Source organism: Bombina bombina, chromosome 9 (genome assembly GCF_027579735.1).
Source record: "Bombina bombina isolate aBomBom1 chromosome 9, aBomBom1.pri, whole genome shotgun sequence".
NCBI lineage: Eukaryota > Metazoa > Chordata > Amphibia > Anura > Bombinatoridae > Bombina > Bombina bombina.
In genome coordinates this window covers 162,263,792-162,280,830 of record NC_069507.1, presented here as the reverse complement: position 1 = coordinate 162,280,830, position 17,039 = coordinate 162,263,792, and the positions used below count along the sequence as shown (strand labels likewise).

General features: G+C 38.9%; 1 protein-coding gene across 2 annotated transcripts in view; it reads left to right on the top strand.

The window, feature by feature from the left end:
- SUFU (SUFU negative regulator of hedgehog signaling) overlaps positions 1 to 17,039 on the top strand; it is a 145,230-nt gene that overhangs the window by 26,629 nt on the left and 101,562 nt on the right. For both annotated transcript variants that reach the window (XM_053692467.1, XM_053692466.1), the window contains exon 3: positions 3,385 to 3,521. In XM_053692467.1, coding sequence (XP_053548442.1) covers positions 3,385 to 3,521 — 137 coding nt within the window. The remainder of the gene's footprint in view (positions 1 to 3,384; positions 3,522 to 17,039) is intronic.

Sequence of the window (17,039 nt, the reverse complement as noted above, 5' to 3'; positions counted from 1 at the left end):
CTTAGCCTATGAGACTGCTGGACAGCAACCTCCTGAAAGGATTACAGCTCATTCTACTAGAGCTGTGGCTTCCACTTGGGCCTTTAAGAACGAGGCCTCTGTTGAACAGATTTGCAAGGCTGCAACTTGGTCTTCTCTTCATACTTTTTCCAAATTTTACAAATTTGACACTTTTGCTTCTTCGGAGGCTGTTTTTGGGAGAAAGGTTCTTCAGGCAGTGGTTCCTTCCGTATAGAGATCCTGCCTGTCCCTCCCGTCATCCGTGTACTTAGCTTTGGTATTGGTATCCCATAAGTAATGATGACCCGTGGACTGACTACACTTAACAGGAGAAAACATAATTTATGCTTACCTGATAAATTCCTTTCTCCTGTAGTGTAGTCAGTCCACGGCCCGCCCTGTTTTTTAAGGCAGGTCTAAATTTTTTAATATACTCCAGTCACCACTGCACCCTATAGTTTCTCCTTTCTCGCTTGGTTCTCGGTCGAATGACTGGGTGTGACGTAGAGGGGAGGAGCTATATAGCAGCTCTGCTTGGGTGATCCTCTTGCACTTCCTGTTGGGGAGGAGTTAATATCCCATAAGTAATGATGACCCGTGGACTGACTACACTACAGGAGAAAGGAATTTATCAGGTAAGCATAAATTATGTATATATATATATATATATACACACACACACATATACATATATATATATATATATATAAATATATATATATATATATATATATATATATATATATATATATATATATATATATATATATATATATATATATATATATATATATAGTGTGTGTAATATATATATATATATACACATAGTGTGTGTAATATATATATATATATATATATATATATATATATATATATATATATATATATATATATATATATATATATATATATATATATATATATATATATATATATATATATATATATACTGCAACTAACGATTATTTTCATAATCGATTAATCGGCCGATTATTTTTTCGATTAATCGGCTAATCTGATAAAAATATATATATATATTTTTCCCTATATTTTAAAGTAAAATCTGCATACTGAGTGTTATAAATATAAACTTTAGACTAAAACTTTACAACTTTACATTAATACAACTGTTGGTCTAATTTTTTATACAGCAGAACAATTTTTAATAATTAAGCAAAACGAAACCACAAACTTTTTGAAAAGAGGTAGAACTAGTAAGAGGTAGACTACCACTGTTTATAGCATTATGTTATTTACTCTTTCAGGAACTTTGCAATGAAATGTAAAAATGTCCACATGCTCCTGGCTGAGGCTGGCTCTCTTTTGCAGCTATTTTGCCTGCAGCAGAGAAGAGGCACTTAGATGGTGTTGAGGTGCCTGAGGTGCATAAGTAGGGTTTTGCAAAATTTCCCCAAGTGGAATATTTATCCCTGTTAGCCCTCCACCAATGCAAGGGGCCTCTTAACAAAGTAAGCCTGGACTTCATTCTGACATAAAAATATCTTGAATATCTATGTGCAATGGTAAACAACCAGCTATAAGGTTAGGGGAAAAAATATCTAGTCCCCTCTTAAAATAACAGATATATACTTATAGAGGTTGAATTTGGTACATATTACAATTAATTAAAAATATTAAAAACAAAAACAAAAAAAGGCAATAGCAAGCAATCCGCTAAAATTGTGTAAACAGGTAATAGTGACATCAAGTCATATAACAAAGGGCTAGGTGTAAATAATAAGCTCAGCATTATATCATGCAATGCATAGCCCCAAATCACCTGATTTTATATAAACAATCCAAATTATGACTCCTATTTTATTCCTTGGTTGCACATAAGACAGGAGTAGTAAACTTAAAAAGAAACTTATAGTGTCCTGAAAAAGTGAAAAGTAAAATGTCTGTAGACGTTCTTTAGGCTAAGGGCATAACCATAATACACAATACCCTATGCAGGAGCTCATTGGAGTAAAGTTGACAACTATTTTCATAATCGATTATTATTGATTATGCCGACTAGTTGTTGCAGATATATAGTGTGTGTATATACATACACACGTACATACACGTGGAGAGAGAGATTAAATAATTGCTGTAAAACACTTTTTTATATCGGTAGTTTAACCTTTTTTTTTAATTTTATTTTTGCCAGCAATGGATGTGGACCAACTACTTATTTTCAATACAGTGAGCTTATACAGGGTAACTGCTAGCCATCATGATTCTGAGTTCTACTTCCCATGAATGGTGGTAGGAAAATCAACAATAAACGGCTCTCTTTGTGAGAGTTAATTTTATGAGGTGTTGTGATACCCTGGTGCTGTGTATTTATTGAGCCCTGGCATATGTTACACACACTGACCTAAAAACTGTGTATTGTTAGATAAAGGAGCCAGCTTTATAGAAGAGGAGTCAGCTTTTGTACTTCTGTGGCAAGTTTGTTACAGCATGACCGTGGCCTTGTGCATAAAGCAAAGTCTATGAAGACATTTTTTGATGAGTTTGGTGTGGAGAAACTTGAGTGGCCTGCAGAGAACCCTGACCTCAATCCCACTGAACACCTTTAGGATGTATTGGAACGCTGATTGCGAGTCAGATCTTCTTGTCCAACATGAGTGCCTAACCTCACAAATGCTCTTTTGGCTGAATCGGCACTAATTCCCACAGACACACTCCAAATTATTGTTAAAGCCTTCCCAGAAGATTTGTGGCGGTTATAGCTGGGGCATCTCCATATTAATGCTCATGGTTTTGGAATAGTATGACCAACAAGCTCATATACAAATAAACACTAATAATAAATAGATGCATAGAGCCATATGATTGCGTATGCAGCATATACAGGTAAATAATTTTCCATGTGTAGGAAGAGGAGTACAATTTTGTAAAGAAAATTTAATATTAAAATTAAATTTAAGGTGTTTAACAAAGTTAAACCCTAGTGTGGTGGTTAAAAACATTATCGGTTTCACCTGTTTTTACTGCTGGTCAGGTTAATTCAAAAACATAACAGTTAAAGAGTCAGTATAGCGCACAGGGTCATATTTGTCTTTCTTTCTGTGCAGCTATATAGTGAAAGTAGCGTGGCAGTCGGTTGCGCCCAGGCTCTCATTAACATACTGCTATACAAGAGAGTACCACTTGATAATGTGTAGCTAATTCTCAAAATGGAAATATTGTTTATTATTTATTATTATTATTTCAAATTCAATTTCCATAAATTGTTGTCGGGAGTTTTTTTTTTTTAGCTGTTTTGGCAGAATAATTCTTTCCAAATGCTTAAAATCAGAAATAATATTGCAAAATTTAAAGTGTGTGGTTGTTTTTTCTATTTTTCATTATTAATTTCTGTAAACTTATTTTATGTTTCTTTACCCATTACAGATACACAGGAGCAGATGGTCCAAGTGGCTTTGGCTTTGAATTAACCTTTAGATTAAAACGAGAGGCTGGTGAATCGGCACCCCCAACGTGGCCAGCAGAACTAATGCAGGGTCTTGCAAGATATGTCTTCCAGTCTGGTAAGTTTTAACTAATGCATATTTTAACGATTTTTGCCCACTTTATCCACTCACTGTTTGACCCGGATCTTTGCTGGTTTTTACTTCCAAGCTGTGAGATAGGGAGCACTTTGATGACGTACGCTGTGGGATATGGAGACTTTAAGGATTGTGGGCCTCTACGTTTTTCATCCGTTGTACGCACTGACTTTTTCAAGGGGGGTCTGTCAGATTACAACCTCATACTTATGCTTCCCTTATATATCCATAGGTGAAGTTCTTTTGGCCAATATAGCCTCCTGTACACAACTCCAAAGCTTTAAAGCGTGTCTATTCGTGTACCTCCGTGAATTACTTATGCTGGACATTATGTAAATCACTCCAAAAAATGTTAACCGAGTGGCAGAAATTAGGAGTGACAAATTTAGGGAAAAGGGATACAGTAGTGATCGAAAACACTAGGAATAGAGCTATAAATGAGGATAGGACGTCTTTATTAGTTGCTAAGAATAGCATCAGGAAAGACAATAAGGTTAACATTTAAATGCATTACTACATCCAATGAGGGAAATAAAGTGATCACAGAAGTTTAAATAAAAAAAAAACAGAGCCGTGGGATTTTAAAATCTGATCCCATCTTGGTATCGGTACTAACGAAAGAACCTCTAATAACCTTTAGAAGGGCTAAAAATCTTAAAACCATGTTTTCCCTCAGTAAACTAAAGCCTTTAAATCAGACACTGAGTATACAGAGCAACTGGTATTTTGAAGGAAGGAACTTATTAGTATGGCAAGTCCCATGTAATATTTTACAACTCTGATAAGACTAATTTAATATAAAATTCCGCTGTACATGGAATTCTACACATGATGTTGTTGTTGTTGTATATCTTTTAAGCTGTGGCTGTGACAAATTATACATAGGGCGTACAAAAAGGAAGATAAGATTTAACAAGCATTTGTATAATATTAAAGAAAAGATGGAAAAACATAGTGCACCTTTTCATTTTATGGAACAACATGGTAGTGATCATACAAATTATTAGTTGGATCCAACCAAGAATAACAAATTTATTGAGATTCTGTCAACAGGAGACATTCTGGATCCAAAGGTTGAAATACCTGTACCCAGATAGCTTAAATGTTGATGTAGCTATAGCATTTATGTAGATTCATCACTGTGTAAGGTGTAGCAATTTCTATTAAAGGGATATGAAACCCAAATTTTTTCTTTCTTGATTCAGATAGTGCATGTAATTTACTCCAATTACCATTTTTTTTTGTTCTTTTGGTGTCTTTATTTGAAAAGCAAGAGTGTAAGCTTAGGAGCCGGTCCATTTATGGTTCAACACCCTGGGTAGTGCTTGCTGATTGGTGGCTACATACAATACTATACTAGGAAATAGGGTTTTTAACATAACTGCAAACTTTTTTTTATTTTTTTATTTGGATTGATTTAAAAAAAAAAAAAAAATAGGAACCTTTTACATACTGTACTTCACCGCGGTATACTAATAGACACGCTTTAAAGGGACACTAAACCCACATTTTTTTTCTTTTGTGATTCAGATAGAACAAGCAATTTTAAGCAACTTTTCTAATTTACTCCCAAAAATGGGACAAATTCTAAACTTACATTCTTGCTTTTCAAATAAAGACTGCAAGAGAATTAAGAAAAATTGATAATAGGAGTAAATAAAAAAGTTGCTTAAAATTGCATGCTCTATATTAATCATTAAAGAAAAAAAAATGGGTTCAGTGTCCCTTTAAAGTTTTGGAGGATATGCTAATAGAACTTCACCTATGAATATATAAGGGAATCCTTAGTATGAGGTTGTAATCTAACAGACTCCTCTTGAAAAAGTCTGTGCGTACAACGGACGAAACGCGTATAAGCCCACAATTCTAAGCAAAGCCTCCATATCCCACAGTGTACGTCATAAAGGTGCTCCTTATCTCACAACTTTGATCCGGATCGTTGCAGGTTCTTTCTTCAAACAGTGAGTGGATAAAGCGGACAATGCTAATAGAGGGAGCTGTAGTTGGAAACGACTGAGTGAGAGGAATGCATAAAATGTTATATGCTTTTTATTTATTGCTATCTAGTAAGTGCATTATTTGAAAAGCACTTGCCATGTGTTTGCTGTATGCTGGTGCTTTTAGTTGCTGTATAACAATAAGATAATAGTTTTTGAAAGTAAGGGGCATGAAACGCAACATTTTCTTTCAGGATTCATAGAGGATGCAATTTTAAACAGCATTCTAATTTAATTCTGTTATCAAATTTTCTTTGTTTTCTTGGTATCTTTTGTTGAAAAGCAGGGACGTAAGCTCTGGAGCGTGCACATATCTGGAGCACTATATGGCAGCAGTTTTTTGTTTTTTTATTGTATGCTCTGAGTCGTACCATTTTTGGGGAGTTTCAGATCCCTTTGAAAATGGTAGACCTTTTTACTACAGACCAAGGGAACTAATTAGTATCAAAATACACTGCCCCCTGATTTGCCAACATCTCATAGTGCAATTTGTTATAGAACTGACCTTTCTTAGTTGATTGCTTCTCTTTTTTTTTCTTTTTTTTATGAAAACCGTTTCTTTGAAGTCTAGTACAGCTGATTATTGAAGTGTTGCAGTATTTAAAGGGACGTTAGCTGTATATTTTTCTTTTATTACTCAGAGCATATTATTTTAAACACCCCCCCCCCAATAAACTTCTATTACATTTTTGCTTTGTTTTCTTAGTATCCTTTTGTTGAAGGAGCAACAGCACACTACTTTAAGCAAATCATAAGAGGTGTGTGTATGTATATATATATATATATATATATATATATATATATATATATATATATATATATATATATATATATATATATATATATATATATATATTCTATCTGAACCATAAAAGAAAAATGTTGGGTTTCGTATCCCTTTACAACTGTATAGAAATAGACTTGGCATATGAACATTTGACCAAGATATAAAACAAAGCAATAATTAGTGTGCATGAATTCATGCTTTGATAAACACGTTTGCTAAACACGTTTTTGATAAACACGTTTAGAAAAAAATAAAGAAACAGACGACAGGTTAGAACAGTGGTCGATAAATCTGTTTAAAATTTAGGAGTAAGGAAGAATATTTATGAGCCAGACATACTTTTATGAGCCAGACAGTGGTATCTGTTATGGAAAATAACCTGGAGTTGTGAAACCCTGGGCTATAACAAAGTCGAGTAATATAAACTGACATTTCTCCTGTTAAGTGTAGTCAGTCCACGGGTCATCATTACTTCTGGGATATTAACTCCTCCCCAACAGGAAGTGCAAGAGGATCACCCAAGCAGAGCTGCTATATAGCTCCTCCCCTCTACGTCACACCCAGTCATTCTCTTGCACCCAACTAATAGATAGGATGTGTGAGAGGACTGTGGTGATTATACTTAGTTTTTATATCTTCAATCAAAAGTTTGTTATTTTAAAACAGCACCGGAGTGTGTTGTTCCTTCTCAGGTAGAATTTGAAGAAGAATCTACCTGAGTTTTTGGATGATTTTAGCCGGCGTAGCTAAGATTCATTTTGCTGTTCTCGGCCATTCTGAGGAGTGAGGTAAACTTCAGATCAGGGGACAGCGGGCAGGTTCACCTGCAAAGAGGTATGTTGCAGTATATTATTTTCTGAGGAATGGAATTGACTGAGAAAATACTGCCAATACCGATATAATGTAAGTTCAGCCTTAAATGCAGTAGTAGCAACTGGTATCAGGCTGTTATGTATATATGTGTACACTTCAGTATTCTGGGGAATGGCACTCCACTGGGATAATACTATATGCATATAATTTTTAGCCTAACTTGCAGTGGGAACGTCTAGCAACAGGCTGTTTAATGACATTTCATGTTATTTGATTTTAAACGTTTTTGCTGGCATGCTAAATTGTTTAATTATTTGAGGTACTGGGTGAAAAATTGTTTTGGGCACTGTTTTTCCACTTGGCTGTCGTTTTTTTAATTTAAGACAGTTTACTGAACTTCCCTCACTGCTGTGTGTGAGGGGGAGGGGCCTATTTTGGCGCTTTTGCTACGCATCAAAAATTCAGTCAAAGGTCTGTTTCTCTCCCTGCATGATCCGGATCGTCTCTACAGAGCTCAAGGGTCTTCAAAAATTATTTTGAGGGAGGTAATCACTCACAGCAGACCTGTGAGATTGTGCTTTGACTGTGATAAAAAACGTTTATATTTTGTACATTTTTTTTCTGCTATTAAGGGTTAGTTATCCATTACTAATGGGGGCAATCCTTTGCTAAATTTATGCCTTTACCGGGAAAAATGTGGTTTTTATAATTTCTCCGGTTCATTGTTATTCAACTGTCATAATTTTTTCTGTGCTTCTTAAAGGCACAGTGCGTTTTTCATATTACTTGTAAATTGAGTGAAAAGTATTTCCAAGCTTGCTAGTTTAATTGCTAGTTTGTTAAACATGTCTGACTCAGAGGAATATCTCTGTGCTATATGTGCAAAAGCCAAGGTGGAGCCCAATAGAAATGTATGTACTAATTGCATTGATGCTACTTTAAATAAAGGTCATTCTGTACAAATTGAACATCATTCACCAAACAACGAGGGGGAAGTTATGCCGACTAACTTGCCTCACGTGTCAGTACCTGCATCTCCCGCTCGGGAGGTGCGTGATATGGTAACGCCGAGTACTTCAGGGCGGCCATTACAAATCACACTACAGGACATGGCTAATGTTATGACTGAAGTTTTGTCTAAATTACCAGAACTTAGAGGTAAGCGAGATCACTCTGGGGTGAGAACAGAGTGCGCTGATAATATTAGAGCCATGTCAGATACTGCGTCACAATTTGCAGAACATGAGGACGGAGAGCTTCATTCTGCGGGTGACGGATCTGATCCAAATAAATTGGATTCAGACATTTCAAATTTTAAGTTTAAGCTGGAAAACCTCCGTGTATTACTAGGGGAGGTGTTAGCGGCTCTGAATGATTGTAACACAGTTGCAATACCAGAGAAAATGTGTAGGTTGGATAAATATTTTGCGGTACCGTCGAGTACTGACGTTTTTCCTATACCTAAGAGACTTACTGAAATTGTTACTAAGGAGTGGGATAGACCCGGTGTGCCTTTCTCACCCCCTCCTATATTCAGAAAGATGTTTCCAATAGACACCACCACACGGGACTTATGGCAAACGGTCCCTAAGGTGGAGGGAGCAGTTTCTACTTTAGCTAAGCGTACCACTATCCCGGTGGAGGATAGCTATGCCTTTTCAGATCCAATGGATAAAAGTTAGAGGGTTACCTTAAGAAAATGTTTGTTCAACAAGGTTTTATATTACAACCCCTTGCATGCATTGCGCCTGTCACGGCTGCGGCAGCATTTTGGTTTGAGTCTCTGGAAGAGACCCTTGACTCAGCTCCATTAGATGAGATTACACACAAGCTTAAAACCCTTAAGCTAGCTAATTCATTTATTTCTGATGCCGTAGTACATTTAACTAAACTTACGGCTAAGAATTCCGGATTCGCCATTCAGGCGCGCAGAGCGCTGTGGCTAAAATCCTGGTCAGCTGATGTTACTTCTAAATCTAAATTACTTAACATACCTTTCAAAGGGCAGACCTTATTCGGGCCCGGTTTGAAAGAAATTATCGCTGACATTACAGGAGGTAAAGGCCATGCCCTGCCTCAAGACAGAGCCAAACCTAGGGCTAGACAGTCTAATTTTCGTGCCTTTCGTAACTTCAAGACAGGAACAGCATCAACTTCCTCTGCACCAAAACAGGAAGGAGCTGTTGCTCGCTACAGACAAGGCTGGAAACCTAACCAGTCCTGGAACAAGGGCAAGCAGGCCAGAAAACCTGCTGCTGCCCCTAAGACAGCATGAATTGAGGGCCCCCGATCCGGGAACGGATCTAGTGGGGGGCAGACTTTCTCTCTTCGCCCAGGCTTGGGCAAGAGATGTCCAGGATCCCTGGGCGTTAGAGATCATATCTCAGGGATATCTTCTGGACTTCAAAATCTCTCCCCCAAAAGGGAGATTTCATCTTTCAAGGTTGTCAACAAACCAAATAAAGAAAGAGGCGTTTCTACGCTGTGTTCAAGATCTTTTACTAATGGGAGTGATCCATCCGGTTCCGCGGTCGGAACACGGACAAGGGTTTTACTCAAATCTGTTTGTGGTTCCCAAGAAAGAAGGAACCTTCAGACCAATCTTGGATTTAAAGATCCTAAACAAATTCCTAAGAGTTCCATCATTCAAAATGGAAACTATTCGGACAATCTTACCCATGATCCAAAAGGGTCAGTACATGACCACAGTGGATTTAAAGGATGCCTACCTTCATATACCGATTCACAAAGATCATTACCGGTATCTAAGGTTTGCCTTCCTAGACAGGCATTACCAGTTTGTAGCTCTTCCATTCGGGTTGGCTACGGCTCCAAGAATCTTCACAAAGGTTCTGGGCTCTCTTCTGGCGGTACTAAGACCGCGAGGAATTTCGGTGGCTCCGTACCTAGACGACATTCTGATACAAGCATCAAGCTTTCAAACTGCCAAGTCTCATACAGAGTTAGTACTGGCATTTCTAGGGTCGCATGGGTGGAAGGTGAACGAAGAGAAGAGTTCTCTCTTACCACTCACAAGAGTTCCCTTCTTGGGGACTCTTATAGATTCTGTAGAAATGAAGATTTACCTGACAGAAGACAGGTTAACAAAGCTTCAAAATGCTTGCCGTGTCCTTCATTCCATTCAACACCCGTCAGTGGCTCAATGCATGGAGGTAATCGGCTTAATGGTAGCGGCAATGGACATAGTACCCTTTGCACGCCTACATCTCAGACCGCTGCAATTGTGCATGCTAAGTCAGTGGAATGGGGATTACTCAGATTTGTCCCCTACTCTGAATCTGGATCAAGAGACCAGAAATTCTCTTCTATGGTGGCTTTCTCGGCCACATCTGTCCAGGGGGATGCCATTCAGCAGACCAGATTGGACAATTGTAACAACAGACGCCAGCCTACTAGGTTGGGGCGCTGTCTGGAATTCCCTGAAGGCTCAGGGATCATGGACTCAGGAGGAGAGTCTCCTTCCAATAAACATTCTGGAATTGAGAGCAGTTCTCAATGCCCTTCTGGCTTGGCCTCAGTTAACAACTCGGGGGTTCATCAGGTTTCAGTCGGACAACATCACGACTGTAGCTTACATCAACCATCAAGGAGGGACAAGAAGCTCCCTAGCGATGATGGAAGTATCAAAGATAATTCGCTGGGCAGAGTCTCACTCTTGCCACCTGTCAGCGATCCACATTCCTGGAGTGGAGAACTGGGAGGCGGATTTCCTAAGTCGTCAGACTTTTCATCCGGGGGAGTGGGAACTTCATCCGGAGGTCTTTGCCCAAATACTTTGACTTTGGGGCAAACCAGAGATAGATCTCATGGCGTCTCGCCAGAACGCCAAGCTTCCTTGTTACGGGTCCAGGTCCAGGGACCCGGGAGCGGTCCTGGTAGATGCTTTGACAGCACCTTGGACCTTCGGGATGGCCTATGTGTTTCCACCCTTCCCGATGCTTCCCCGATTGATTGCCAGGATCAAACAGGAAAGAGCATCAGTAATTCTAATAGCGCCTGCGTGGCCACGCAGGACCTGGTATGCAGATCTAGTGGACATGTCATCCTGTCCACCTTGGTCTCTGCCTCTGAGACAGGACCTTCTAATTCAGGGTCCTTTCAAACATCAAAATTTAATTTCTCTGAAGCTGACTGCTTGGAAATTGAACGCTTGATTTTATCAAAGCGTGGTTTTTCGGAGTCAGTTATTGATACCTTTAATACAGGCTAGGAAACCTGTTACCAGAAAGATTTACCATAAAATATGGCGTAAATACTTACATTGGTGCGAATCCAAGAGTTACTCATGGAGTAAGGTGAGGATTCCTAGGATATTGTCTTTTCTACAAAAGGGTTTAGAAAAGGGTTTATCTGCCAGTTCCTTAAAGGGACAGATCTCAGCTCTGTCCATTCTTTTACACAAACGTCTGTCAGAAGTTCCAGACGTTCAGGCTTTTTGCCAGGCTTTGGCCAGGATTAAGCCTGTGTTTAAAACTGTTGCTCCACCATGGAGCTTAAATTTAGTTCTTAACGTTTTACAGGGTGTTCCGTTTGAACCCCTTCATTCCATTGATATCAAGCTGTTATCTTGGAAAGTTCTGTTTTTAATGGCTATTTCCTCGGCTCGTAGAGTCTCTGAGTTATCAGCCTTACATTGTGATTCTCCGTATCTGATTTTTCATTCAGATAAGGTAGTTCTGCGTACTAAACCTGGGTTCTTACCTAAGGTTGTCACTAACAAGAATATCAATCAAGAGATTGTTGTGCCATCATTGTGTCCTAATCCTTCTTCAAAGAAGGAACGACTTCTGCACAATCTAGATGTAGTCCGTGCCCTGAAATTTTATTTACAGGCAACTAAAGATTTTCGCCAAACTTCTTCCCTGTTTGTCGTTTATTCTGGACAGAGGAGAGGTCCTCTCTCTCTTTTTGGCTTCGTAGCATAATGCTGGACAGCAGCCTCCTGAAAGAATTACAGCTCATTCCACTAGAGCTGTGGCTTCCACTTGGGCCTTTAAGAACGAGGCCTCTGTTGAACAGATTTGCAAGGCTGCAACTTGGTCTTCTCTTCATACTTTTTCCAAATTTTACAAATTTGACACTTTTGCTTCTTCGGAGGCTGTTTTTGGGAGAAAGGGTTCTTCAGGCAGTGGTCCCTTCCGTATAAAGATCCTGCCTGTCCCTCCCGTCATCCGTGTACTTTAGCTTTGGTATTGGTATCCCAGAAGTAATGATGACCCCTGGACTGACTACACTTAACAGGAGAAAACATAATTTATGCTTACCTGATAAATTCCTTTCTCCTGTAGTGTAGTCAGTCCACGGCCCGCCCTGTTTTTTATGGCAGGTCTAAATTTTTAAATTATACTCCAGTCACCACTGCACCCTATAGTTTCTCCTTTCTCGTTTGGTTCTCGGTCGAATGACTGGGTGTGACGTAGAGGGGAGGAGCTATATAGCAGCTCTGCTTGGGTGATCCTCTTGCACTTCCTGTTGGGGAGGAGTTAATATCCCAGAAGTAATGATGACCCGTGGACTGACTACACTACAGGAGAAAGGAATTTATCAGGTAAGCATAAATTATGTTTTCAAGTATTTTTTTTTTCTTTGTTACCTATTAAAGATGATATTTACGCAGGTTTCCAGGTGTGGTAGGTACATACCTTGGATTTGCCTATAACGCACTCCATCTAAATTCAAGTGCTGTTGATAATGTCCTAGAGAATTATTCTGTAAATTCTTCTGTTATGAAGAAGGCGTCAGTTACCCTGAAACCGTATCACAATAAAAGAATGTTTATTTTAAATCCAGTAAGTGCCTACTTATGTAATAATTAATAACCTCTTAGGTCATAAGTGCTTTATGGCTGTTTTCCAAGGTTGAAAGGTGATAGCCCTTTGGTCTAGTGCTGCTTCGCTCTACTGATCATATTTAACACTATGATCTAGATGTCTGGGGAAAAAACATCTGTGAATGATGAGAGCACAAAACAAGATCCTATGTAATGTTGCTGAGCTTAGCTATAAGGGTGCACTAATCTTATGTGACCATAGTAATAAAAATAACAAAAAATAATAATTTTAATACTAGCTTTCGTTATAATGTGCCAGCAGATTCCACAGCTCTATACAGAGGGTAAAATAATAAGACAGGGAAGGCAGATTGGAACAGAAGAATTACAGAACCCTTCTCTCTAGAGCGCTTCTAAACTTAGTAGTTCCTCATTCAGGCTTGTAAAACCCATTTGTCAGGACACCAGTGGCACCTCCACAACTTTACTTAGTACCTGTGTGTGTTTTTTTTTTTTTTTTGTTTTTTTTTTAAGAGGGCGATAGTAACCTGATGCTTTGGATATACAATTTTATATAGCCCATTGGTATTTAAGTTGTTCTTCAGAATATAGTCTATAATTTAAGAACTCAAGTAAATGACCCTTTGGTTTGCATGACACACAAGCCAATGATTATTGTTGCTGGTTCTCAAGGCATTGACAATCAACCCTGTGACTGTCAGTAGCACAACAAAGACTGGTTTAGACCCATTGCCCCTGTCAGACACTTAGCATTACAATGTTCCTGAATGGATAATGCAAATACTGAATCTAGCTGCTGTTTCTTTCCTAAGATATGGTGAGTCCATGGCATCGTCAATTACTGTTGGGAATATCACTCCTGGCTAGCAGGAGGAGGCAAAGAGCACCACAGTCAGCGAAAAGTGTGTGTTTTCAATAAAATCAGTTCCTGTTTCACCTGAATGCTAGTATGTCTAGTTATTTGGGTGGCCTCCTGCTAAAATCACTTTCCTGGGCTACATAGCAGCCTGTTCCAGGCAGATGAAGGACCCGCTGACAGAGCTACCTAATCTGAGTAGCCAGAGTCTGCCACAGGGTGGGACCCTGAATACTGGTGCTGTTGGGCATCAGGGGTGGTTACAGTCTGTGGTCACTTGCCAGCTACATAGCTGCAGTCGGCAGGGAGGAAGCAGGACCCATTTGGCAGAGCTACCCAGTTGGAGTAGCCGGGGTATCTGTCACACTGCTTTTTTTTTATTTTGGGATTTAGATAATCCTGTGTTAAGGATTATTTCAGGCATGAGGCAGGCACTTTTGATAGCATGTGTGAGACTGACATGTCCCTTTGATAAAAGGGGTAATGTTTATTTTGAGCTCATTTTTATTTCTAAACTAATATTATGTGTTTGACAAGTTTTAGGCAGTTTGCATCTTTACACAGATGCATTATTTTGTATTTTAAACCGGAGCTATTCTTGTGAAACCCTCCGGTTCTCAAACGCCTTTTCTGTTCTGTTGACAGATCCGGTAGTTACGGGCTCTGTTTAGTTTTGTTTACTGCGTACCAGGAAATAGTTTTCGCGCCTTCCTGGTGACGTAGTTATCGAATCCGGTCATGTGATCGGCTTCGGAGCAGCGTTTTGCTGTTAGTCAGTAAGCTGTAGAAGCTGCAACTTGCTAGACCCTCCGGTTATTGTCTTTGGAGCAGGTAGGCGACTCAGTTGAGACTGAGGTGTGGAGTGTCCTGAGGGGGTAGTTAGGAGCGTATTTTCGCTCTAGTGATATTTTACTGACACACAAGTGATTATTTTTTTTTTAAGAACATGTACACTTGTAATTTAAAGACAAGATATCTGACATGGAGCAGGAATCTGCTCAGATGAATTCTTGTCTTTTGTGCTTAGAAGCGCAAATTGCTGCCCATATGCAATTTTGTTCCTCATGTATCAAAATGACATTGCAAAATAGAGATTTTTTTTTGTGTTGAGCCTAATGTTTCTCAGGATGATGCTGTTCAGGTAATACCACAGCCTTCTCCTGTAATGTCCCAAGCCTCAATGGTGTCACATGCAGTGCCCTGTGGTTCCTCTTTAACTCCCAGTGGAGTATATTTGAAAGCAGAAATTGCAGCTCAAGTATCTTCAGCGGTATCGGCTGCGTTAGCTGCTTTTCCTATGCTAAAGGGAAAGTGTAAGAGAAAAAATAATTCAGACAGCAAGGTTTCTGATTCCATTAATCTTCGGCTCGGAGAGTCTCGGAACTCTCAGCTTTGAAGTTTGATTCTCCTTATCTTTCATGCAGATAAGGTGGTTCTTCGTACTAAGTTAGGCTTCCTTCTTAAAGGGACTGTAAATAATGACACCCCAAAAACAATAATTATGTTATCCATTCTATGTGTATTATAAACATTATATTTTGCAGAGTCTAAGCTCTACGGAAGCGATATAAAAGTATTTTATACAATCACCATTTTTTTTTCCTCTCCTTTATCCGCCCATGCAGCCTGAGTATTTTTTTTTCATAGACAGTGCTGCAGGGCCGTTACGTCACACTTTAGATTTATACGCCCATTTTATTTTCCGGAGCGCGCATTTAGACTTGCTCCATTCATGCGCATTACCACCAGTCTGCTTCACAATATCAGAAATACAGAATCGCAATGCACGACTAAGCATTGTGATTCTGTGTATAGGGAAGAAGCCAGATTACAGTGCGCATGCGCACGTTAAGCATGAACGCGAGCTGTCAAAATAGGAGAAGACGGACAATCGATCGACTGTTGGCTGCAGTAGCAATGACGGCAAGTATAGAATTTTTTTTTTTTTCGTCGTAGGGTGACAGAAAAGGCTAGTTTAGGTGACAATGAAATAAAGATTTTGAAAGCTTCCACTGCGCTTTAACTCTGCATAACATGAATAATTAAAATCAGATATTATAAATTTCTATTTGTTACTCCATTAATTTATATGGTTTACAGTCCCTTTAAAGTTGTTTCGGATAGAAATATTAATCAGGAAATTATTGTTCCTTCCTTATGTCCTAATCCTTCTCATAAGCAAAGTTTGTTAAACAACTTGGATGTAGTGCGTGCTCTTAAATTTTACCTTCAGGTGACTAAGGATTTTTGCCATTCTTCTGCCCTGTTTGTTTCTCTGGGAAACGTAAAGGTCAGAAAGCTACTGCTACCTCTTTCTCTTTGGTTGAGAAGTTTAATTTGTTTGGCTTATGAGACTGCTGGACTGCAGCCTCCTGAGAGGATTACAGCTCATTCCACTAGGGCTGTCTCTTCTTCCTGGGCTTTCAAAAATGAAGCTTCTGTGGAACCGATTTGCAAGGCGACAACTTGGTCTTCTCTACATACTTTTTCAAAATGTTTCAAATTCGATACTTTTGCCTCGACTGAGGCTAATTTTGGGAGAAAGGTTCTTCAAAGCGGTGGTGCCTTCTGTTACCTGTCTTGTCCCTCCCTAATCATCTGTGTCCTCCTAGCTTGGGTATTGATTCCCAACAATAATTGATGATGCCGTGGACTCACCATATCTTAGGAAAGAAAACAAAATTTATGCTTACCTAATAAATTTCTTTCTTTCTGGATATGGTGAGTTCACGGCCCTGCCCTTTATTTAAAGATAGTTGTTCTTTTGACTATAACCTCAGGCACCTCTGCACCTTGTGTTACTCCTTTTTCTCCATTTTACTTTGGTCGAATGACTGGGGGTTGTGGTTAAGGGAGTGATACTTAACAGTTTGACTGTGGTGCGCTTTGCCGCCTCCTGCTGGCCAGGAGTGATATTCCCAACAGTAATTGATGATGCCGTGGACTCGCCATATCCGGAAAGAAAGAAAGAAATTTATCAGGTAAGCATACATTTTGTTTTATCTTACCAGCAACAATGCTTTTGTATTTTGAGTGGGCTGCTTAGGTAGTAAGGTTCTCCATAAAAAGGTTTGCCAGCCGGGTGGCATTATGAAGTAGCTAGGTGGGGCAGTGTAATATTTTCTAATATTATGTAATTTTCTGCAATCCAAAGCACAAACTTAATTGCATAATTTCACAAATGTATTTTATTGATAATTTGTGCAATAAAAATTTAACATTTTTAATGTTGGCT